The sequence below is a fragment of the Stegastes partitus genome, unplaced genomic scaffold (assembly GCF_000690725.1).
Source record: "Stegastes partitus isolate 25-593 unplaced genomic scaffold, Stegastes_partitus-1.0.2 Scaffold836, whole genome shotgun sequence".
NCBI lineage: Eukaryota > Metazoa > Chordata > Actinopteri > Pomacentridae > Stegastes > Stegastes partitus.
Genome location: NW_007578567.1, coordinates 156,394 through 181,672, shown reverse-complemented (window position 1 = coordinate 181,672; position 25,279 = coordinate 156,394). Strand labels below are relative to the sequence as shown.

Below are 25,279 nucleotides of genomic sequence, written 5' to 3'. Positions count from 1 at the left end.
TGAGCTACCAGTTACTCAGATTCATGCATGATGTTCTGATTTTCATTTCTTTTTTATCAGGTAAAATGACGCTAAAAGCAACATTTTGCTGCACTTTGCTGCACAAACACAACGCTTAAAACAAAAATAACTACTTGTGTGATTTTTGTTTAGCAAAGTGTGTAAATGCATTTTAACCTTATCTTTGTAGCCCAAAGCCTAACAATGAGTTTGAAAGACATGTTGTCTTTGGAAAATCACAAATAAGCCAGAAACAGAATGAAATGTTGAATTTTCAACACTCCAACAATCCTTGAACTCATCATGTATCAACTGTATGTAAACCAAATCTAAGCTAGCTATTATATATAGAGATATATTGTAAAGATATTTCATCAAAAACACTTTATTTTACACGTCTCATTTAAAAATTTACAAAAGAAAAAGATGTTGGCACTAAAGCGATTCTATAACAATTAAAAATTCTGCCCTTTTTGGCACAACTTTGGAGCCACTAGTCACGAAGCTATGAGCAAAAGTCATGTGACAATAAATTGAAGGGTTTTTTCCTTGACTTTGGTTGACTTTAGGATGTGTTTACACAGAGCAGGTAGGAGGTAAGTATGAAAACAAATTAAAAATGTAAGTAGCAAAATATCTGTAGTATTTACAGCCACCTTTATGTTTCCTGTATTGGCAGCTTTCAGGTGCACTTGGAAAAATGTTGTACGTGAATGTTTTTTCAACTTTTGTAAAAGTATTAATTAAAAACAGTAAACTATTTTTTTTTCTTTTTGTGATTTATGGCATCATAATTGTACCGTACTGCACTAAAGACATTTCTGTCCTCTCTACTTATAGTCACGGTTGTACTGTTTCCATAGAGGTGCAGGACTTTATATTGCAGTGAAAAATGAACCCACAGTGAGTAAAAACAACAGAAGCAACAGCAACAACAACAACAACAAAACACCAAAAACTGTTTGCATTTCAGAGGATTCATTGTGTAGGTTCAAGCACAAACCGACTGATAATTAAGACATAAGATACTTATTTACAATTAACACTTGGACTTCTTAGTCCACTGAGAAGCTGCTCAATAACACCCTGTTGAGCACATTCTGTAACACCAAAGGACGGCACAGATCCTCGTATATATTTTATATTTGCTTGTAAAATAATAGAACTTCCAATGAAATCATTAATAAAAAATGTTCTAGAAGAGCTTTAATAAGTCGTCTTGTAATAACTCGTGTGTTGGGGCACTGACTGACCACATCAGGACTTACTTTGAGACGACTTGCTTACTGTACATTATGTCTTCGTTGTTATTCAGAGGATGATGAAGCACAGATGAAGAAAACTGGAAGTTTCGACGCCAAAAATATTTAAACACCAGCCTGTTCCCCCTTTACATGTTACATCTGGGTATGTAAAGTGGCAACAGCTAATCTTCTCCATACATACAATTTTATTCGAGGTGTACATGAACCGGACTTTGCTCTGCCAAAGCTAATAAAGTCGAAGAGACCATTCCTTCCTGACATGGTAATTCATGTTTATAGGGCTGTGATTCAAGTAAAATAAGTTGTCAAAACACAGGGTGCATTCGAGTTCAGAAGTGATAGCATGGTCATCATCCTATACTGTCCTGTCTTGGTCTTTCTTTGTTTGGTCAAGTGCGAAAAAAGTTGTTGGGGGAGTTCAACTCAAAGGCAGCGTCATGAGGTATCGAGGGAGACATAAAGTCATTCTTCTTCTTCTAAAAAAAAGCTTTAATGCTAAACATGTAAAAAGATCTCGCTGGTAAATCACTTAACATATCACCATTGCTCCGCTGGCACAACTTGTACGAAGGCAATTAGGAAAATCTTTCATCGCGCCGGATTGTCAGGTCATTATTATGGTCCTGTTTATGGTCAGTCATTCGCCGCACGTCGAGAAAAGCCAAGACTTCCCGGCTCATCTTTATTATCAGCGGAGTGGCTCTGACGGCCGCGTGTCACATCATTAAACCCTAAATCCTAATCTGTTTGGATTTATGTCACAAAAGAGCCTCAGCTTAGAATAACCAGTCGCACCAGAACACAGCAGAATGATCTGTCATTTGGATTTATTCTTACGTTTCTTAAACCTCGGCCAAAGACTTTTAGTTTTTTTTTTTTTTTTACAAATCCTCACTGGCGGTGCATCGCTGCTCCAGAGCAGTAATGACTTTTCCAGATATGTAGAGCAAAAAAAAAAAAAGGAATCGAGGTACATCATTCCAATATTCCCTTCACTTTGCTGGGAGGAGAGGACATTCGCAGTCCCTTTTGACACGCTTTAAGATTTATAAGCTGTCTGTGCACGTGCTTGCCAAACTTTGGAGGGAAAATTCTCCGATGGCTTCTTTACAAGCCCTGGACCCAAATCTCGCCATGATGGACTGAAACTGCGCGGCTGTTTATACATGTAATACATAATAACTTTTATAGCAGCTTTTCCATTGAGAGGACATTTACTATTCCATAACGCTGGTATAATTTATATTTCAAAGATGGGTTTTTGCATGGCAGCGTTACAGAAAGAAAACCCACAAATGTTGAAGCAGCGGCAAACTTTGCAAATACGAGAATTCCAAAATGTTTTTCTTAAAATATCCGTTGGGTGAATTTTCTCGACTAGTACTGGGAAGAGGGAAACCCCACTTGGAAGTGAGCTGTTTAGCCAACCTGAGCATGTGTGCAGCGCTGAAGACCACATCAAACTCAGAGTTGTCCAGCTCCGCAGCTCTTACTGCCATCTCTGCAGCCTCGCCAAGACGAGACTGCTCCAACAGAAACTGGCCTGGAGGGAAAGGAGGATGGAGAAAGTTATTTCCAGGAAGCAGTAGAAGTTTTGTTAAAGACATCTCTGGTTTTAAAAAAAAAGCCTTATTAACGTGTTCATACAGTGTTTTTTATACGCTAGATGACATATCATGAGCGAAAAACGAAGGCAGCGCTATGGCTGAGTATTTTCACCCGTCTCACAAACATGGATTCCGACTTTCAAGGTTTTATACAAAACAAATCGTATGAACCAATCCCGTAGAGTGGGGCTTTCTGGATCATTATTCTTCTTCAGAATTCCGGTTCAAATATGTGTGGCTGAACTGCTCCAGTGTCACAATTTGCCATTACGTAGTGGTTTTACATTGTTTGAGCAGGGTCGTAAGTGAGCTGGTGTGCTCAAGCTGCAGAAAGTGCCATCAAAGATCTGCAAATGCTGAAGCAACAGTGTAGAAGTGGGAGGAAGGTGTTATGTACAACTTTAAATGTGTAACTTTGATACACAAAGATGAGCTTTAGGGGTTTAAGCAAAGGCAGATAAGAGTCTTTATGGACTTTTCAGGCACAAGGCAACACTGGTTTTCAGTCCACAACTTTTGTCATGACTGAAATATCTCAACAACTACTGGATTAAGGTAAAATTAATGATGGTCCCCAGAAGATGGATCAGAATGACATCTGTGATTCTTTGGCTTTTTCCTCACAAGAACTTGACATTGTGAGTGTTTTTTTTTTCAATCTCATCACCTATTAATTGATGATACACCACCTAGTACATGTGCAAGCATTTCACTGGACTGCCACAAACTTGATCACATAAAGTGTTCATACATAATGAATCCGTCTTCCCCCCCTTGTGCCACCGTCAAGTGCAAACATCACCATATGTATTGGATGGACTGCCATGACATTTGGATCAGATGTGTATGTCGTAATTACAATGAACTGTTCAAATGTAAAGCTTCAGTAGGAAGAAATAAACAACGCCCACCTCCTGTAGCTTTCCCTTGCGTCAGTCCTCTGTCTAACTCATTGTGCCACCACTTCTGACTCCCGCTGTGTGCTTTGAGTGAAAAGACCTGAGGTTGGCTGAAATCTACCATTTACAGACTTGATTTCCTAAAGCCTGACAATGGGACCAAGATGTGGAGGTGCAGAAGTGTAGTTTCCTCTCAGACCACTTGAATTACAACATACTGAAGGATTAATATGGATTTATTGCTAGAACAATCTTGCCTAACTTATACGTTAGCTGGTTTAACACTATAATGCGGTCAACATTTTAACTTGCCCAATACGTTGTGTCCAAACTGTTTAATCCTGATCAAGGCACCTCTAACTGATGCTGTCTACACAAACCATACATAACATAACATAGCTGTCACAAAGGGAGAGCACAATTTGTCTCAGGACGCTAGGGACGCACATTTTGAATAATTTTCCTAATTATTGGCAGCATTATCAATCAATAATTGAAAACATGAACTGACCACAGCGGACATTTGTCCTCTGCTGGTATTGCTGTTGTAATCAATAGATATATGACATGGGCTGTGTTACATATACCACTGGGATGTGGGACGGTTGTCCTAATCGATCTCATCTCGTCTTAAGCACATGAGCTCGGGTCAGAGGTCATTAAGCATCACAGAGGTCTGTGTCATGGTGTAAGTGAAACCCCCACAATGCTTTCTGCTTGCCAACCAGTCGACCAAATGATCGTCCTTTTTTCGGGTATATTAATACCGTTATGCATCAGCTGTACTTTGTGTTTAGGTTTGTGTAGCTAATTAGCAGGTGCAAGCATGCTACTAAACTCTGCTGATTTACATAATAAGACATCATGCCTCAGCTGCGAGGCGACGGTGCTAACCACCGATCCACCTCGCAGCTACAAGATCCCTGGTTCGCGTCACGTTGAGGACACCCAGGATCTTTCTGTGTGGAGTATGCATGTTCTCCCCATGCAGCGTGGGTTCTCTCCAGGATCTATGGCTTCCTCCCACACAGTTCAACATGCTGAGGTTCATTGGTGATTCTAAATTGTCCGTAGGTGTGAATGTGAGTGTGCTTGGTTGTCTGTCTCTAAGTGTAGCCCTGCGATAGACTGGTGACCTGTCCAGGGTATCTCCTTTGTCTGATATTTACATTTGTTTGATCATCTTAAGCATTAAAGTGGGGAAAATATGCAAAAAAAATAAGAATTTGAGAAGGGGCAAATACTTTTCCACAGCACTGTAACTCAAAGAATGACTAAGTATATCCTCATTGCGCTGCTAGCATGGCTGCAGACTCTTTGTCTTGCTTCCTTGCAAATGGCAGTCAAGTTTATTCTTTGGTATCATGCTGTGGGAAACAGATGGAAGTGGGATGAGGGTACAAAAAAGACGAGGAAAGAAATGAAGATGAATGGAGGATGTGATGGATGTCACAGGGAGGAGGAGGCAGAGAAAGAGAGAGAAGTGAGACAGTGGAGGACTGTAGGATTGTTGTTTTGCTCAGCAGCATTCGAGAACACCGATGAGACGGGGGTATTTCGTGCCTTTTCCTGTGGGAGTCTGGCCACCTGGTGCGGCACCCACAAGTGCCTGCTTCAGCGGCCATAAATTAACAGCCGTGCCCGGTTACAGATGTTGCTGAATGTAGGAAGTGAGGAGCTGCGAGGGATGCTCCTCTGACGCCTTTGTCTGTTTGCTTTCTTGTACTGAAAGCTGACTGCATTTGTTAGAATGCAGGCTCCCAAAACAAACTCCAAAGCAGACTATTTACAAGTGGGTCATGCGGGGGGGAACGGTTTCCATTAAAACGTGTTACTGTGAACAATGGCAGGAAAGGGGACCTTGTCTTTCATTTTCTGTTTTCACCCCCCTGTGTCCTCCCTGCTCCCACATGTGTGCCTTTGTGCATCCGCTGTGTTACAACGTGGACAGATATCATCACTCCTCACGCACCTGGAGCTCATCCACTGACCCCGGGGTAGCTTAAGCGGCCAGATTTGAGATAAAGGAGCAGCCCAAATAAACATCACCTATAGCAAGAAGCTACAAGATAACATAGGGAAAAAAAAGGAAAGAGTGTAGGGACTGGAGAAGAAGGGGAAGCAGCTCGGTCCAAAGACAGCAACAGACGCCCCCGCCGCTGACCAAACTAAACTAAAAATCCAAGATATCGGCGCAGAGAAAGCACCGGGAGGAATGGAGGGAGATAAGGGAGAGGAGAAAGGGACAATGCACAATGGCGCTTTCAGCTTGATAGGACAGATTTAATTTCCTATGAATATCCCGGAGATGGTAACACGTAGCTGCACGGAGCCGGTTCCTTCAGACATGATAGGAAACGTCGCATTTTAACTGCGGCAACCGGAGGAACATGGTGTTTTTTTTTTTGCTCTCCGTTACCAATGGTAAACAGTGTATTCTGATCCGGTCTCCTCGCTCAGATAAACACAGCATACATGTCTGTTTGTGTGTGAGTTTGCACCATCTGCAAAGTCCCAGACAGATCCGAGCGCTGCCAACATTGGTACGAAGAGCCAATTAAATGACAGTGCATTGCAAGCAGTAGTTTTTGGAACCAGAGGAAAAGATGAGGGATACTTTGCTGCTTCAATTTAAAAAAAAAACTCTGAACATGTTCCAAATTTTTGCCTCCAAAAACCCAATTTCAATTAATAACAGTTTAACAACTGCACGGCCAGATTAAACCTTGGGCCCTGTGGATAACGGGCAACTGGGAGAATTTTTAAATACAATAAGTAGCTATCTCTTGTGTATCATTAAGCAAGAGTGAAATTTGAAGAAGTTCACTAAAAAACAAAGACAAAATTCTAAATTACAGAGTCAAAAACAGCTTTAGAACCATTCTTCTGATGGTTCTGAACCTGCTCTCTCCACCAGATCAGATGCAAAGACACGACACACGACAGAGCTGCATCCATTTTAATCGTAATAGAGCCAGGCAGCCTCTCTTCTGAGTTTAACAAGCTCAGCAACCTCCTCAAAGCAGCACGTGCAGCCTGGTCCCAGCACGGGGACTGCCAGCGCGGAAAGCGTTAACAGCTCTATCTGAGGGTGACACTACAAAGGTTGCGTCTTGGATTAAAGAGCGTTACAGAACTCTGCCTAATTACGAGCATGAGTACAGCTTACTGCAGCAAAGCCCGATCATTACAGTGCAGCTACAAGTGCTGCACAGCCGAGGTTTGGATTATAAGCTGCCATGTTGGTGGGAAGAAGAAAAAAAAAAAGCACTTCAAAATAGGTTTTTAAAGCTCCGTCAACTGCAGAGATGTTTTTTGAAGATGGGGGACATTGTTATAATTAGAACGCCTGCTTTCAAAAAGGCTTTGCGGTTTATAAATAAAGCTTTTGATTTCTTTTCTTACCATAGTGCATGTAGCAGTTTCCTTTCGTCGGGTCGAGCTGAATCGCTCTCAGATAGTACTTCTCCGCTTCTGTCTTTTGCCCCTAAAATGAAAACAAAATGCAAATCAGTGATATTTAAGTTTTGTTGTTTTGATGTTTTTCTTTCTTTCTTTTTATTTTTTTGTGCAAAGGCACAAAGCACATTTTGATGTAATTTTTCCCCCCTTGAACGCTTCACATATGTAACATAAATTGTCTACACCTAATAGGAAGAACACTGGTTACCAAGCAACTGACACAACTTCGAGCAAAGGAGGGTAAAGCCGTCTCTTAAAAAGGGACTAACAGCTTGTGTGCCGGGGCTTAGGCGTGTTTCTGGTGCCAAGATCTTATCTGTGTATTGAGCAAAAGATTTGTGAAAATGTAAATATTCAGCTTCCATCAACTGATCTGTTTTTAATCATGGGAAAAAAAACAAACAAAAAAACCTCCTAAACTACACCAGATATTACAAAATGGACAAAATATGACGATAAAATAAAACTAAAATTGCACCAAAACCACAATATGAAACATGTATCATGTATCGCTGGGTGTCAGAAATGGATACAGAACAAACCACAATTATCTGTTTACTGCATCCGCCCTGATTTGTTGTGGTGCGCTGACATGCATCAGCTGAGCCACGGTAACCCGGCTGCTCCCTATCAGCAGGAGATGGATGCTAATAAACCTACCTCTCATGCCTAACCTTTAAATAAAAACCTCCCAGGTGTGTGCATGTGTGCGGACCTGCAACCAAACTGAGAAAGATATTGCTCCTGTGAGCTGGAGCCTCCATTTCTCCACCTCTTTTGTTTCATGCTTCAGCACTGATTGCTTCCATATTGCCAGCGGACTTGCCATGCAACAAGAAATGAGAGGACCGGGCACATTAGGTTTGCTTCATTAGCTTCTTCCCATGCCCGCAATCGCTCTTAATGAAAGAGTGACTATAGGGCCTGGATGGCTTATTTCGCATTTTCTTTGGCTCCATCCTTTTTACATTCAATTAAACCTTCTCCCAAAACCATCCATCAGAACCGAAAGTACGGTGGTTCAGTCCAGTTCAGTAGGAGTAAGTCATCATTTAGCAGATTTAGGAAAGGTTTCAGGTCAATGTTTAAAAAAAGGATCCAGTCTTTTAAACAGCAACTATTTAAAGGCAGTCTTGTGATTTGTTACTAGATTAAGGGTTAGTGTACGTACTTCCACATCAGAACACTTTGACCATATTTAGTCTTTTGCATTATTCAGTGGCTTTTCTACAGGCAGAGACAGTTGTTAGTATTAGTGCTGAATTATCTACACTTGGAATCGGAAGTTTACATACACTCAGGTTCAAATCCTTAACACAGCACGGTATAGCTTTGGCAAGTCAGTTACAACATCTACTTCATGTATTTTCTCCAACAACAGTTTTAACGACAGATTTTTTTCACTTTCAATTCACTACATCACATTTCCAATGGAAATGCAGCCATCATGCTACTAAGGAGGCAGACATGTTTCGTCTCCTAAAAACAAATGTACTTGGGTGGGAAAAGTGCCAATCAGTCCCAGAACAACAGTAAAGGGCCTTGTGAAAATGCTAAAGGAAACAGGCCCTTAATTATCCATATCCATAGTAAAACAAGCCCCAAATCGATATAACCTAAAAGGCTGCTCACAAAGGAAGATAAGCCACAGCCTCCAAACCACCATGAAACAGCCAGTTAGCACGTCTAACTTCAGAGGGGCACAAAGATCTTACTTTTTAGGGGGAAAATCCTCTGAGTTGTTGATTTTTTTGAGAGGACAAAGATGATAATTGCAAGCTGAAGAACACCATCCAAACAATAAAGCATGGTGGTGGCAGCATCATGTGGTGGGGATGCTTTGCTGCAATGGGGGCTGGTGTAATTCACAAAATAGGTGCATCATAAGGAATAAAAGTTACATGTTTTGTTTGGTTTGGTTGCAAATAGGTCTTCCAAAACGGACAGTGAGCTTAAATTTGCTTCCAAACTTGAGGCAAAATGGCTTAAGAGGCAACAAAGTCTCCTGACCTCACTCTCATAGAACATCTGTGGGCAGAGCTAAAGAAAACATTGAGGGCTACAAATCTGACTCTGTTCCACCAGTTTGGTCACGAAGATCGTCCAAAAATCCAGCAAGCAATTGTCAGAAGCTTGTGGAAGGCTACACATAGGTTTTCAACAATTTTTTTTTTAACTTCCGATGATGCTTGAACTACTTATCTGTGACACAACAAATGGTGAGAAAACGTAACCAAATCCAAGATTAAAATCATGACATTTAATCTAAATTAGTTTGTTATACCTCAATGAAAAAAATATCTGCCAAAAAACAGACTGTTTTTGCAGATTTTGCAAAAACCTATAAAATACACACTCCTTGGTGGAACCCAAGAGCTTTAAGTAGCTCAGCTGTGACCAAGAATCACATGAAAAATTGTGGGGGCTTTGTAGGCTTTGCTTAATCAGAGAAGGCAGGTATGGAAACCAAATAAAAGAGCAAGTAGTAAAATATCTACAGCATGTAGTCACCATTTTCAAGTATTGGTAACACCTGTGAGCAGTAGGAAAAATGTTGTAAATGTTAAAGCCAGTTTTTGTTCAATATTTGGACAATAAGTAATAAAGGAAGAACTTTAATTTGATCTTTTTCATGATTTTCGCCATTGTAACAGCGTCATATTGTACAACATATATTTTTAAGCCTTCTTTACTTGTAGCCACGGTTGTGCTGTTTCCCCGAGAGGTCTGACTTTATATTGTAGTGGAAAATGAGACTACAGCAATTAAAAACACTAATAATCAACTGCTTGGAGTTCAGAAGGTTAAACAATTTAAAGACGATGTATGTAAACCTCTGACCCACCGGGAATGTGATGAAAGACATCAAAGCTAAAATAGTCTCTCCACTGTTCCTCTGACATTTTACATCCACTTAAAACAAAGTGGGGATCCTAACTGACTAAAAGCAGAAGATGATTACTGGGATTAAATGTCAAAAAAATATGGAGAAAAAAAAAGTTTTTGGCTAAAAAGAATGTTAACTTCAACTGTAGATATACAGCTGGGGTTGAATTCAGCTTGGCGGTAAGTGACCACAGCGTTTGTTAATGCGCACAACTCCACTCTGACTAACATGACACCAGACACCGTGACCTTGGGAAGAATCACGCAAATTAGTGGCTTTGCCGTTGCACTTATTTGCTGAGAGATGTGGATTTGTACAAGCCTATCAGGTTCCAGCTTTTATGATTGTGTGGATTTGCTTTTGTCATTTTTTTATTTTTGTTTTTTTTTTGTGGGTCACTTTGAAAGTGTAGTTGCACTCAGAAAAAAAAACAGCACGAGAGCTCATGTCGGGGTGAACCGCAGTACAAGCCTCGAGTTTGACCTTTTTGTCTGTATTGTCGATTGACTCCAGCAGGACGGCCAAAAAAATGTAGTCGATGGGGTGATTCAATAAGGAAGCAGCGTAATTGCATTACAGGGCTGTCCGCTGGCCTATTGTCCGGGGCCCATCCGATCTCCTGTTTCTTAAGCCCTGCAGTGGTGGAGGTGGCCTCTGTGGGGACGGATCCGGAGCCCCGAGCCTGAGGGAGCCGAGCAGATGTCCAGCCACACTGGGCGACTCGAATCTGAACCTAACTTTAATGTGTGTTAAAATCTTCCAACCACGAGAGGTGCCGGTCAGAGCTAAAGCCCCTTCAGGGTTGCAGCTGCAAATGTGTGTCAGTCTGCAGGTCGGTTGCGTCTTTACTCAGCACCCGAGGCTGAGTAAGAGGTCTTCGGTAAGGTTACAAAGGTTGCACGGTTCAACTCCCAAATCTAAACTCGACTCAGCTGTGTACACATCTGTTGTCTTCTGAGTGTGTTGTTGTTTTTATGGGATAGGAGAGCTGGTGGAAGTGCAGGTTTTTTGTTTTTTTACACGCATTAGAAGTTAATATCTGGGAGAAGCTGGGTAAGTTTGTGTGCCCTTGGACGCCTTCTAGCTCTCACATGTACACAGAGATGATCTGGAACTCGTCCAATCACAGAGGGATAGCTTTCATCTACAAACTCCCCGTGTCTCTGACCTTCAGACATCAGACATGTATTTATGCAGCTCCTACATTGCAGTTCGTCAAGGTTTTTTTGGCATCAGTCCTGCATCGGTGTCAGCTCGAGGTCAGCGAAAGGCTCTTCGCTGTAACATCTCTGTCTTAATTCCTTCTTTCACGCTGTGTTATCGGTTTTCCAGCTGACTAGTAGTGCTGGAGGTCAAACGCTGTATTCATGAAGGCATCAGAATTCATCCTTTGCTTCCGATCGGGGGAGAGGAGTTTGTTTAGCAAACACCTTCCCCCAGTCGGAGGCTCACACCTAATAACAATTATCACGCTTCTCCAGGCTCTGCAGAGGAATCAATAGGATGGCTTCGCCTTGCTCCAGTGTCCCATAAGTCACTCAATATGCATTATTCATCACTCCACTCTTCCACTTTAGGTCCCATTTAATTACACTCTGCCACATAGTTAACCACCGAAATCATTACTAAGATAATGTTAAGTCTCCCGTGTGAGTGTGTCTGCCTGTGTTTGTGCGTCTGTGACGGGACGTACGATGATGGACAGCAGTTTGCCGTAAGTGAGGTGGGCGGGGATGTGGTCAGGCTTGGCCCTGAGGGACTCTCTGTACCAGTGGCCCGCTTCCTCCAGCCTGTTCAGCCTCATGTAGGCCTCTCCTGAAACAGATCACAGGTCAGGGTTAGTTTTTACAGAGAATAATAATAAAAAAATTACATTTAACCACTGAACCCCGGTGGGTTTGAAAAGGGACGTTGTCTCTATAAAATCACTATTTATCAGAACCAGAAGCTGTAAAAACTGAACCAAACCTTAAGCTAAAAATTGTGATATTTCATCAAAATCACTTTATTATACATGTCTCAATTAAAGAATTCAGTTTTCTTTCTAACCAGATTCTGTAAATAATGTAAAATCCTGAACTGGGTTGAACTGCAGAACACTTAGGAAATGAGTATCTAAACAAATGTAAGTAGTAAAATATCTGTAGCATGTAGATTCAACATTAGTTCCAGTATTAGTGACACTTGTGGGCTCTTGGAAAAATGTCAAACAGCTGATTTAAGTTTTGTTTGGGTTTTTTATAACGAAAAAAGAAGTGAAACAAATTCACTTTAGTTTTTATCTTTGGTCATGATTTAAGGCATTATAACTAAGTCACAATACACAACAGAAACTTTGAGTTCTCTCTACCACTGTCTACGGTTGTTCTTTTCCCATAAAGGTGCAGGAATTTATATTACAGTGAAAATTAGTAAAAACATGACAGGAGCAAAAAAACATCCAGAAAATGATCAGGGTTCAAAGGGTTCAAAATGAGAAAATCTTTCAAGAAACTCAAAAGTGTTTTTAAAAAAAAACAGCTTCTTATCATGTCTATTTTCACAAGTTTCAAATAAAGAGAATTGCATCAACACTCAAAGATGAAATGCTTGCAAACAGGTGATTTTTTATTAATTTTCACAAAACAACATGACTGTAAACTATGGCCAACTGTGTCAAGATTGTTTTTTTCATCATCACTTTCATTAATGACACTCTAGTTGCTTGAACAACTGTTTATCACTGTTGCTTTTTCTTACCTCAGCTCTGTTGGCCTTTTTTTTTTTAATTATTTAAAGTTGACTTACAGACAAAATAGAGCCGCTGGAGCTCATCATGGCAGCTTCAGCCTCTCAGCCTGCCCAAGCACACACACATGCACTAAACCGCCTGCTTAAGCCAAACTCACTAATACTCTCCCAGTTATTGAGATGTTTGGACTCTGATGAAACCTAATTGTAGATCTAGTTAAACTATTTATGTTATCATTTTTAATTTCTGTCATTCCAACCTCTGTATCCAAGTGCACAGATAAAAATGTACGACTGTGTCTCCAAACATTAGCGTCATCCAAGAGGCCGGTTTTAGAAAATGTGTCCATATGGTCGACATTTTAATGTATGCAGATCGAATCTCTGAAAGAACAATTGTTCTTCTAAAAACTCTGGGATTTTGTTGGATCCGCGGACATGCTGTCGCCCCCCTGAGGTAAGAGGATCGGACGATGACATCAGTTTTGACAAAGTATCCTCCGGCAATCACACTTAGACAAACACTGCCCTCCCTCCACCTGACTAAACACATTTCCTATTTCCCATTCAGCCCGTCCGAGGAATTCACACAGACATCTCTCTGTAATCTCAACTATGTCATCAGGATGAGCTTCCAATAATGTAATTAGTGCTACAATAACAAAGAGGGGGGATGTGATTTATTACACGGATTATCTTCAATTTTCATCAAGAAGACACAAAGTCTACGAGCTGCACTGGTGGAATCCAACAGGTGGTTCAAGTCCTGTGAAGGGTTTTCTTTGGCGGTGACTTCATTTCGATTTGTCGAACTCAACTCAAAGCTCAGATAAAATAGAACGTTTAAAATAGAAACAAACACGCAAGAATCATCGTCGCTGCTCGAGCCAAACTCGTCCCAGAGCTGCACATCATAAAAACAATCATACATTTGTTCTCCACAATTGAGGAAAATCTAATAAAAAAAAAATGCTGCTATCTGATGAAAACACTTCTTAACATTTCAAAGCAAGTAAACCAAAAATAATGAGTTTCTAGTCTTGTAAGCATTATTAAACAAAGATTCAGGTGGGAAAAAGCCTCCGACAGTGACTCACCCATCATGTTGAAAAGGCTGTGTGGTGCAAACTGTCTGGGCATTTTCTGCACTGCTTCCTTATAAATAGCCAGAGCCTCCTGTAGTAGGAGGAGAAAAAAAAGTTAATTGAGCAAGTCCAGCTTTTGGTTTGCATCAGCATAAAGCAGGTCTGGTAGCTGATGAGGGTCTGCAGTTGCTTTGTCACTCTGACATGATTAAACCTTTGGTCCAGCGTTGCGGATGAGTGGTTAAATCGCAAGTGGTAATAAAATCATTGTGAGAAACAATACAAAAAGCCTGTTTATTTACATTTGTAGAAGTGGGACACAAACCGCGTTACAAAGCAGATTTCCCTGCACACACTAACCTCCTGCTGGCCCTGTTCGTGGAGCAGCTTTCCCAGGTTGTACAGGCAGCTGGTGACGGAGCTCTTGTGGGCGTGAGGGTCCTTCAAGTTCTCATCGGGAATGTCGGCGCAAGTGAGGAAGGTGCGTTTGGCCTCCTCCAGGTTGCCCTGGTTCATCAGGATTATTCCTGTGTTCAAGTAGGCCGCTAGGGGAGAAAATGAGGGCGCAACTTAAAGGCACAATCTGCAATGAACAGACCTCTCAATATAGCAAGACTAGAGCGTAAGTTTTCTGAGGCTGTTTGTGTGTGTGTATATGTGTTATTTGTAGTTCTTGTGAGTTCATTGATTCACAACTCCAACTTTCTGAAACACGTTGACATATATGAATATACGAGGTGTGTCAGAAAAGTTCCAGGACTGGCGTCACAAAAGATTTCAAACCCAAACTACAAACTACGAGTTTTCCCCTTCAGATGATCAACCAGCACGTCTACAAAGAGATCCTGCAGCGTTTGCTTCATTCGAGAAGAGGTGAGAGTTGTGGCAGGACAAGTTGTGGCTGCTTCACCGCCTGCTCACAATGCCCTGAGCATCCGACAGTTCCTGGCTGAGAAGAACATCTCCGTGCTGGAGCAACCTGCCTGCTCACCTCACCTGGCTCCGTGTGATTTTTTCCTCTTCCTCAAGCTCAAGGGGGTCATCAAGGGGACCCGTATTGAAGACGTGGACGACATCAAGATGGCTGTGACGACGGAGCTGCGGAGGATCCCGGAACAATCTTTCCAGGAGTGCATGGTGACAGAGAAGGCTGGGAAAGTGTGTTGGACTCAAGGGAAATTAATTTGAAGGGTTTGGATTTGAAATATATCTTTTTTGACACCAGTCCTGAAGCTTTTCTGACACACCTTGTACAAGTAACAAACACAGTCAAAAGTTATAGATTGAGTGGAGTGAAGAAGATGAGTAGACTCCAGAATAAATAACAACACAGGCAAACAATAAATGACTAGAGCCTCACCGATCGGCCAGTATTGGTCAGTCACAGCTGTCTCAAGTTGTCCAACATGTGCCAATATCTTTTACAGAACATAATATAGAAAAGGATCTTTGGGGTAATTTAGAAACAGACTTTGCCAAGCAGAGCAGCTTCAACTCATTTCTTTACTCTTAATGCTGTTCGCAGCACATGCAGCAGAGTACGTCTCACAGCTGAGCAGATGGTGCTGCAATGTGATATACACTGCTGGAGAGTTAAATGAAAACCTTATCATTTTCTCTTTTCAATTTGACTATAACATGCATACACACACACACACACACGCATATGTAACTAACAGTTAATATCAGAATTTCTTCCTCTCTAAAATCCAGTATCAGTCAAACTCTAACAATTACCATGAGAAAAGAAAAAAAGAAATAGAAAAAAAAGGGCTTCAAGTAAGGTTTTCAGGCTGAAAAGACCGTGAGGGCACATGTCCTCTCTCATAAAATTGTCCTTGGTACAGTAAAAGATGGACCCTCATCTCACATGTGACCACTCGGGTGTGAGATTGAATCTCATCACTTCACCGTCAAGCTGAATACGGACCACGCGGCTGAAGAACGTCCAGTTGAGCATTAAAACTGGAGCGTGATTGTAATTCAAGAACAGACCTTTAGCTCACATCCAATTAATCAAAAGATGGACTCGACCAAAATCGAGGATTGTGTGAGGACATCTAACCACTGACAGCAGTGTGATCCCGACCGCTCCACTCATCAAGCGTCAGCTACGAAATTAAACGGTTTACTTACATGCCAGTGTTGGCCGACTCCCGATGGCCAGTTTGTAATAATGCAGCGCTTCGGAGAAACGTTCATTCTCCTGCAGCAGCAAACCCCTGACGCACAAATGAAAATGCAAAAAATGTGAGATATTTGACAACACCACAAGCTGCATTACAATATTTTTTTAAAAGTTAAGGAAGTTTAAAATTGTAGCTCATCAAAGTCATGAGGGGTGAAAGTTAGAATAAAAACACCACAAAAGCCGTGGCAGCTTTTGTATTTCCAGCCTCATGTACCAATACGTGACCCCAATATATTCACCCATCCCTCGTGTTCAAATAGCACCTCCGTTTGAAAGAATGCACACTTCCCCTCTCCCTTTGTTGCTTTGCCAGCTTCCTGACACCCGTAACTTGAGAGCGAGCAGAGAAGTCGGGGGGGAAAAACAGTGTCAGCATGAGAGTAAAAAGACATGGGTCTGCTATGAGGTTTTGGCACCTTTGACACCTTGCGTTGCAGGATTGGAAGTGGTTTTGTGTTCTCCCAGAGGCCCTGCAAACCATGACTAATCAAATCAGCAGCAGAACGTACAAAGGGCCACAAGGGACACGCTAAGTTATTTCCTCTGTCAGTCTTGCATCAAGTCTGCGACTCACTCGCTTTGCTCCACCTGTACTAGATCTATTTCTGTTTGCCTTCTCTTGACTTCTTCCTGTCAGTCACTGCGAGTCTTTATGCTTCAACCCCCTTTTTCTCTTTCTGCCTTTATTGTTCTGCTGCTGTGATCTCAAGTGATGGATGGGAGGAATCAGAATTTGTTCGTGTCAAGACTGTGCAAACAGGAAGAGGAGGAGGTGAGGGTGGAGGAGGAGGTGGAGCGGACATCTTTAACACTCACAGGTTATATAGCATGTCAGCCATGTTCCCTCGGTAGTGCAGAGCGTTCCTGTACGCCTGCTCAGCCTCCGCCATCTTGCCCTGGTTCTTCAGCACGTTCCCCAAGTTTCCCCAGGCTACAGGAGACACACGTCAGTCAATAGAGACCCATCAGGAATACACAGTATTGATATTCACTTAAAGACATGCCATTGATTTTCCGAAATAAACCAAAATCAGTCAATAAAAGACAATCATTGCAGTTCTTATGCTCACTGATGTAAGGCTATTTAGAATAGAACTGATGATAATGTGTTGGAAGAAAAATAAATTCAGCTATATTATCAGAGAAGTTGAAGCTTCAACCAAAGTCAGAGAGCAATTACACAATAAGGAGGAAGGGAGTGGCTTTAGCTGCCCTCTGCCTGTAAAACATCCACTGTGGCCACGATGTTGTTTAATATACAAACTGAACTTCTCCACTTAGGATTGTTTGAAAGAAACTTTTTGGGGGTTGCACTACTGACTTAATAAAAATAACTGACCATTTTTAATTTATTTGGATCATGTTGGAGTTTCCAGTTAAATTCCGCAATTTTACCTTTTCATATGTAAATCTTCATAGACATTTCATACTGTGTTGCATCATATAAAGACATATGATCTGTCCAAATAAAAGATCTTCATTTTTGAGGAAAAGTAATTGTTCAGATCAATCAACTTAGTCAACAAGTACAATTGTCACTGGATGGAAAAACAGTTAATCATGGTTGCCCTAAACGAGAATTAAGTGTGTATTTACATGTTACTACTCCAAAGAAAGTGTTGCCTGAAGGAAGAGAAAGTCACATTTTATTTTCTGTGAGCTTAACTGTGTTACATTTCCTCGAGCGGTTGTTATTATCTTGCATATCTCCCCACTTTAGTCTTTCAAGACTGTGTACAACAACGCCTGCAGTGAGTTTCAGAACACGGAAGGTTACGTGGCAGGTATTATAAGTAGGGACGGGTATTCATTTGAGATGATTCAATCTCTCTGACTGTTTTTGTTTGTATTTAAAAATCTACATTAAACTTCTAAAAAGTATAAAAGTTTGCATTCAGAGAAAATCTCAGTGTGTATTCTTGAGATCTAACAAATGTTTTTAATGCATCTTCTAAGTCTGATCATAACACGTTTTTGGGTTTTGTTTTTTTTTGCATGTTTCTACCACCAAATGTCCATCAGTAGAATGATGTGAACCCATCATCAGGAATTTGTATCATAGTTTTCATCTTTTTGTATGTGCATGAGACAAAAAATGGGACCCACTCATTAAAACATTGCTCCAAATCCTAAACTAAAGCATAAGTGTAGAGTAAGTCAGCAAATTGAACTCATGGCACGAGTTACTCAGCAATTTCCAAACTAACAGTGGTGTTTCCAGATCAAGTTTGGCTGCAGCGGTAAATCCCCTACAGTCCATGTATTGAATCCAAGTGCAGGGTGTGTGTACTGCTTGAGAATTTAATTTTTAAGATATGCAAAGGACAAGAATGTGCTTTAACTGAGAAACTATATCCATCCATTTTCTATACACCGCTTAATCCTCATTAGGGTCGCGGGGGGGGGGAGAAACTATATGAACAAAGAAAATGATTGACTTCCAGCTTCTGGTTCTTGACAGTTTTTTAGACTCTCAGCTTTCAAAGTCTGACTACGGAGGTTTAACACTCAGCCCTAATGATAACTGGTGGCCTTCTTACCTTTAGCAGGATTCACATTAATCCCAGACTTGTAGAGATTTTCCTCATTGCTCCAGTCTTTGTTTCTTTGAACAGTTCTGAGTCCATTCAGCAGCACTAGTCCCATACAGAGACACAACACTAAGGCCTTGCAGCCTCTAGTCCTCAGTCGGACGTACAAGGTTCTCGCACCGGCGGCAACCAGTAAACAAAAGCCGATACTGGGGATGTACAGTACCCTCTCTGCGATTACAAACCCTACGTAAAAGAACAGGTTGGTGGCTGGGAGGAAAGGCAATGACAGGATGCCTAATGAAAACAGAACTAGGCTTTCTGTAGGAGGCAGGGATGTCCGAGGAGGACAGTGGTGGGGTACAGCCGACCCGTTCAGGGTAGTCTTTGGCAGCCCCTGCTCTGTGTTATGGTTTGTGTCAAGGGCATGGTAGCCATTCCCATTAGTGATTGACTTCCCATTAGTGACATGGGCTTTCCCATTGGCGTCCTTGGCTTTGGAGGCGGGACAACGAAGGCCGAACAAAGCCAGAAGGAAAATTCCCCCGTAAAAGGCAACAGTGTGAAGGTTCCTCCAGTCGGCCAAGGACCTGACCAGGGGCACGGCGTCCATGGACCAATCGAAACTGAGCTTGTCGGGGCAGAGCAGGAGCCAGGCGTTGGCGGCGGGCAGGTGGAGGAACGTCAGCGTTCGAGTGAGGAAATGTGGCGAGTCAGCGGCGGGGTTGTCGGAGTTGGAGAAGTTGGGAGGCTTGTTGCCCATCCAGTAGAGACGAGCTGACAGCAGGATGACTCCCCAGGAAGCCAGCAAGCCGAGACTCAGCAAAACGCTGATGTTCTTTTTCTGAAAGAGAGAAGAGAAAAAATGCTGAGGAAAACACCTAAATCAACATTTGGGTCAAAGCAACAGCGGTTTAGTTTGTGTTCCAGAGCACCTGAAGGAGCTTTCATTCAGATGGTTATTTTTTCTGATTTATGTCAAATCTTTCAAGATCTGGGCTGAATCACAGAAACACTTAGAAATGCTTTTTTTTTTGCTTTCTAGGACAAGTTATGAACACCCACTTCCTGTTCTATGTGACAATGTACCTCAGTATGAACTTTTAGGATCTGATTTATGAATCCAACTTTAGGAACTTACTGCTGTACACAGAAAAAGAAATGATATAAAAGCAATCTCTGGAATGTTTTTGGTAGCTGCCTGGGGTTTAAACCGCACTCATGTACAATTACGCGGTTCTCTGTAACACTGGCATACTTCTTCAAATTAAAACGCAGCAAAGCCAGAAACAACACCACTGTGTTTACACGAAAATAGCAAACTATGACATATTCAAACTGGTGAATGATACACTTGGATTTGGACAGCTGTAATGAATGTCACTTTCAATGAGTCGCAGTGTGATTGTTTATATGATGAAACTTCAAACTGCCATATTCAAAGTGGTGAAAGACTATTATTTTGGATTTCACATTTGGTTCGCCAGCAAATTCTGAAATGTCAGGATGGTTTTATTGAGGATAACAGGGGGGAAATCCCAAAGAAGAGAAGAGAAATCAGCGCCCTTCGATAATTTTCCATATGATTAATCCACGCTCCCCTCAGTTTTGACCTGGCTAAGGTCAACTTTGAAGTAAATTTGAAGCATGAGAGGCTTTCCTTCTAAGTCTTTCCTTGTTGCCTGTCAGGGTGAATGTGACTGGTAATCAGCTTAGGACTCATTGTGTTGGTATGTAGATTCTGTTTACATCTCATAAGAGCATTAATTCTGCAGCACGAACACCCTTCAGGTCCGCTGTCACGCAACACCTTTCACCTAACTGTCACACGGCATCTCGGTGAAAACTTTAAACAGCTCCTTTTCTACAAAAACAACATTACAAGCTTAAAATAGCTCCATCAATAGCTGTATTGATAGAGCGCACATTTGGAAGGAAACAGAACATTTTGTTAGTGATGCTTAAATTAGATTCAAAGGCAGTGACAGGAACTATGTGACGCTCTCCAGGGCCAACACATAACTCCTGTCAGTTGCTTCACAACGGGGCTGTATTGATGTCTGCAAGCCGGCAGTTTGAGCTACAACCGCTAAGACATGACAAGGTTGCACGATCACACCCTTGACTCCTCGACCTTTGATCGCCGGTTTGTTAAATTACATTCGTCACTGTCAGCTGCAGGACCGACGACAGCGAGGACGCTTGTATATTTGATTTTTTCTGCTTGTCAGATGTGCTGTCGGACTTCTTCACAGCTGCGTTTTTTGATGGGATTCTTTCTGAAATCAATTACCGCTGATTTAGTGGTGCATTTTTTGCCAAGATTAGGCAAATCTGGTTTCATTTCATTTTTATTAAACACTGATTAAGCCTGACAAGACATATTGACAGTCTGTTATTCATGTTCCTGCCTTCCTAGTGGGTTAAACACAACACAGTGAGTGATGATCACAGAGATGCTGCTCGCTTCCTATTTTCTGACTCCATTTATTCTTTTTCAAGCACCGGTGCAGCATGAACTCTGTTTGAACCAGTCCTGGGGGAATTAGCGCAATGTGTGTGCTGTTTATACTGTGTAGCATCACTGCCCCGGACAGGAGAAGTTTACATATTTTTGATCTAGTAGCTGTGCTATCAGCATTCACTTTGATATAAACAACAATCGGCATCGCTGCGCCCATAACTCACAGTGTTGATCCAGTGCAGCTCTACTTCTTGCTTTTATCTCCTAAGTCAGTTTACTTTATTGTGGTAATAATTCACACTCTCTGTATAATCCACTCCAAATGAATTGCACAATCAAGTCTTTTTCAAAAAAAGCTGCACAAAGAACAAATCAGTTGTCTTTGCTGGAGTGATCATGCCCCAGTTAACTCATGTGTCCCCCTTTCATGCTCCATGATGGAAAACACAAGTTGTCCATAACAAACCCATGCCGGGATTAGAATAAGAGGTTTAGCACTGATTTGCTCTGACCTGCTGGCTCCAGCTCAGCTGTTGATTTCTCCAGATCTGAGGTGGAAAAGCATTTTCTGTGGAGAAGTTATCTCCAGAGGTGGGAGCTGTAGGCACAGCGAGTTACAGAAAGTATTTTGTCGATAGTGAAATGAAAAACGGCCAGTTCAAGGAGTTCAAACATTTCGTTGAGAGGCAGTGAGGAAATAACTACGGGGAAAAAAACAAACAAAAAAAAAATTGGATATTGATTTGGACTGTGAAAGGTGGTACATAAAGGATAAGGGAGAGTGGCTTTTACACAAAAAGGGGGATGTGCTTATTGATGGATGAGACCATATAGCCTGTCAAGGGAGAGAACTGTCTGAGAAATCCAATTCTGATCGGGATTAGAAGATAAGCCAATTTCACTGAGACAGTCATTTGTGTTTTTTTTAGGTGAATGAGCTTCATTCTCCTCCTTGCTGCCTCGTCTGCTTCTAAATCGTTCCTTAATTGACTTAGCGATCAATCACACAAACAACTCAACCTGCAGAGGCCGGTCCTGCTTTTCGGCGATTTACAATGACAAACTCACAAAGTCAGCATCAAATAACTACTTTTATTGCCAAGTTAACAAAAGAATTCTAATGAGTCTGTTCTAGAGGCAATGGGTCGGTTGTTCCAGGAGGCACCAAAGAGAAAAAATGGTTTAAAAGTCATATCCAGCATTGTTGAGAGTCTGGCCTGACCTTGCCTCTGCACTCAGTAGAGTCGTCTCTGGTCAGTTGAAAATTGATCTTCAATAAGCCAACATCAGTTCCTTAACAACTGAATCACTGACTTCACATCTGCATCCTCTAACTGATCTTATAATGTCCTGTAGTTTCTCTACTTAGCTGCTGATTTACAAGATTTTCACGATAATTTCAGTTTAAATTGTGATTCTGTGGTCAAAGCAACAGCATCAGGGCACCATCCTGACTAACAGCCTTAATATTAGCCATTTAGTACTGTTTATTTAAGACTATTTATTTCCCTGTGCATTTTAACTATGAGTAAGAACATGTTAAACGCTCTGAAGCACAAATCAAACTGGCAGGTTTAAAAAGCATGTTATCTTTTCTTTTTTACAGCCAAAAACTGTAAAAACAGAAAGAACCGATCTAATCATGCGCTTAAAAATGTGATATTTCATTCTAATCATATATAATGTATTCTACGTCTCATTTGAAAAATTGCCAAAAATAAATTTGCTCTGACTAGATTCTGTATAAAACTAAGAATTCAGGGAAGTTTTGGCTAAACTGGGCTTAACTGTGTTTACACGGAGCACAATGGACACAAATTACAAATAGAAAGAATAACATTTCTATTGAATTTTACATTTTTTTTACATTTTTTGTAAAAAAAAAAAAAAAAAAAAAGAGTAATCAAAGAAATGTAAAGCTGTATGACATTCTAACTTTGTTATACTGCACAAGACATCTGTGAGTTCTCTCCACTTCTAGCACCATCATCATCTATAATCCTCAAAAGTATCTATTTGTCTATTCTGGGAATTAAGCTAAATATCATAATTAAAGTCATATATAAAAAAGAGATTTGCGTTAGTTCAAACAGGCACGGAATCAGGGTGTCACAAGGCCCCTCCTGTCCAATCGTTCATCGCTTAAGTCCAGCCCACCCACTTAGCATGCTTTATAACTGAGGCAGCATTCATTCATTCTGCCCGCTCCACGCTCACCACATCACTGCTACACCAGCCTCTGCAGATCGACAAATCTCCTCCTCCTCCCCAACCACCTCCCTTTTTAAAAAAAACAGTTCCATTTCATAACCATTGACTAAATAGCCAATCACTAATTATTGTACCTCGGAACTATGTAATCTGGATTCTGTGAAGTGAAGACCATTTAGTTGGTCTCCTTGTTCTTCTGTTTATACTGTATTTGAAAATTGTAAATTCAAGGCTGATGATTCAAGGTGATCTCTGGGACTATCTGTGTCATGCTTGCTCAGAATGTTCGAGAGCATCACTCGAGCAGAGTCACCGCCAAACTCAATGCATGTGATGCCAAATAAAGGGTACATCTGACAAAGTAAATATGGGGCCTGGTCCAAGTACAGGTATTTATTAAAACTGGGTTTTACCTCCTTTGTTCTCAGAGACATCTCAGTTCATATGAAGATGCGAAATCACGACTGAAAGCGCTGCCAAGTGCGTGCCAACACAAAAGGCACCAATATCAGCTTAATGGTAAAGCCACAGTGGCCAACAAGGAAGGAAAGAATTACATGCATGGACTGACTCTGAAGAGTAACTGTACATTTATGTGTAAGCATGTATGAAGTTCAGTTAGCAAAGTTAGCACCATCACTAATTTGGCCAACGCGTCAAACTACCTCAAAGCAGATGATGGCACTCGCAAGGCCAAAAACTCTGATTCCCTTGTCCACACGTCAACGCTGCTACGAGAGTTGGTGAACTTCTACACCCTGGAAGGAGTTTTCCAAAAAGCTCAGTTTTCAGTCACCAATGCATTGAATCAAAAAAAAAAAAAAACTACCTTTGAAAAACTACCCATGTAGGTGTGAAAAGGATCTAAACTTTGAGGTACACCTTCGACTCCAGGCAGGAGAAGCCCAGCTGTAACCAATCACATTAATAATGGTTCCGCCACATTTCAGTGTGTCGCTGAGCGAAGCGGCAACACCAGGAGCCTCCTAATTAATGCTGCTTATGAGTTACACCTGTGTTCGGAAAACCAAACTGCTGCTTCTGCATGATCTTGTAAGTAAAAAGTAAACCGTGACAAAGTGACTAATTCTATTGCTGCTCAGTTTTTTTCTTATACGAACCAAGATCTATGTTCTAAAGGTGGTAGCTTATCATTTTACACAAGACTGATTTGTTGGCCTCCAGCAGAGCACCTAAAGGAAAACTCCAGTAGCCATTCCATCCATGGGTTATGCGTAAGGTCAATGGTTTAAGCACCCATGTATCCGCCTGACTTAAGTTTCATCATCCACGTCTCCCTGCAGGTGTCTGCACAGAGCCTCACGGTCGGCCCAACATTTGAGACAGCCAGATGTGCCAGAAAAACAAACTAGACATTTGTTTCGTACTCTCAATGTATTTAATGGTGTTTGCATTGTATTCCGCTCCCTCTGTCCTATAAATGGTTGCACATTTTCTGTTCTTTTTTGGACTTTTTCAAGGTATCCAACTAAACACAATAAACCATTCTCTTCTGCTGTCAGGATATCAGGTTCTCCTTTGTGCATGTCTACGTACAGATAACTCGGATTGTGTATGTAAGTCCACCGTTTGGAATCTGCAGCTGTCAGAAACTATGAACTGACCTTAACGTTGCCTCCATCACCTCTGTTATGAATAAAACATTATTAGACAGCAGAAAGTACAGGTAGCTAAAATAATGACGGGTATGTAAAATGTAACTTTTGTCAGAGTGCTGAAAGTCTCATGTTTTGCAGCATGGAGTCGAAATACCTCGAATGTCTAATATCTGTTCACTCATTTACTGCTGATGTGTACAGTGAGCCATAAAGTAATGTGCCAGACACTAATCATCATCTTTTTTTCTTCATCACCATGACACAGTGAGTCGCGCTCTTGTCATTTTTGGCATCTTTAATCCCGAGTTCCACAACTCACCAGTGTGAA

General features: G+C 41.4%; 1 protein-coding gene across 1 annotated transcript in view; it reads right to left on the bottom strand.

Moving 5' to 3' along the window:
* tmtc2a (transmembrane O-mannosyltransferase targeting cadherins 2a) overlaps positions 1-25,279 on the bottom strand; it is a 77,755-nt gene that overhangs the window by 5,704 nt on the left and 46,772 nt on the right. Inside the window, exons 3-10 of the mRNA XM_008292827.1 lie at positions 18,667-19,515; positions 16,943-17,057; positions 16,072-16,157; positions 14,296-14,480; positions 13,948-14,026; positions 11,814-11,935; positions 7,177-7,258; positions 2,694-2,808 (exon numbers count right to left, since the gene is read on the bottom strand). Coding sequence (XP_008291049.1) covers positions 2,694-2,808; positions 7,177-7,258; positions 11,814-11,935; positions 13,948-14,026; positions 14,296-14,480; positions 16,072-16,157; positions 16,943-17,057; positions 18,667-19,515 — 1,633 coding nt within the window. The remainder of the gene's footprint in view (positions 1-2,693; positions 2,809-7,176; positions 7,259-11,813; positions 11,936-13,947; positions 14,027-14,295; positions 14,481-16,071; positions 16,158-16,942; positions 17,058-18,666; positions 19,516-25,279) is intronic.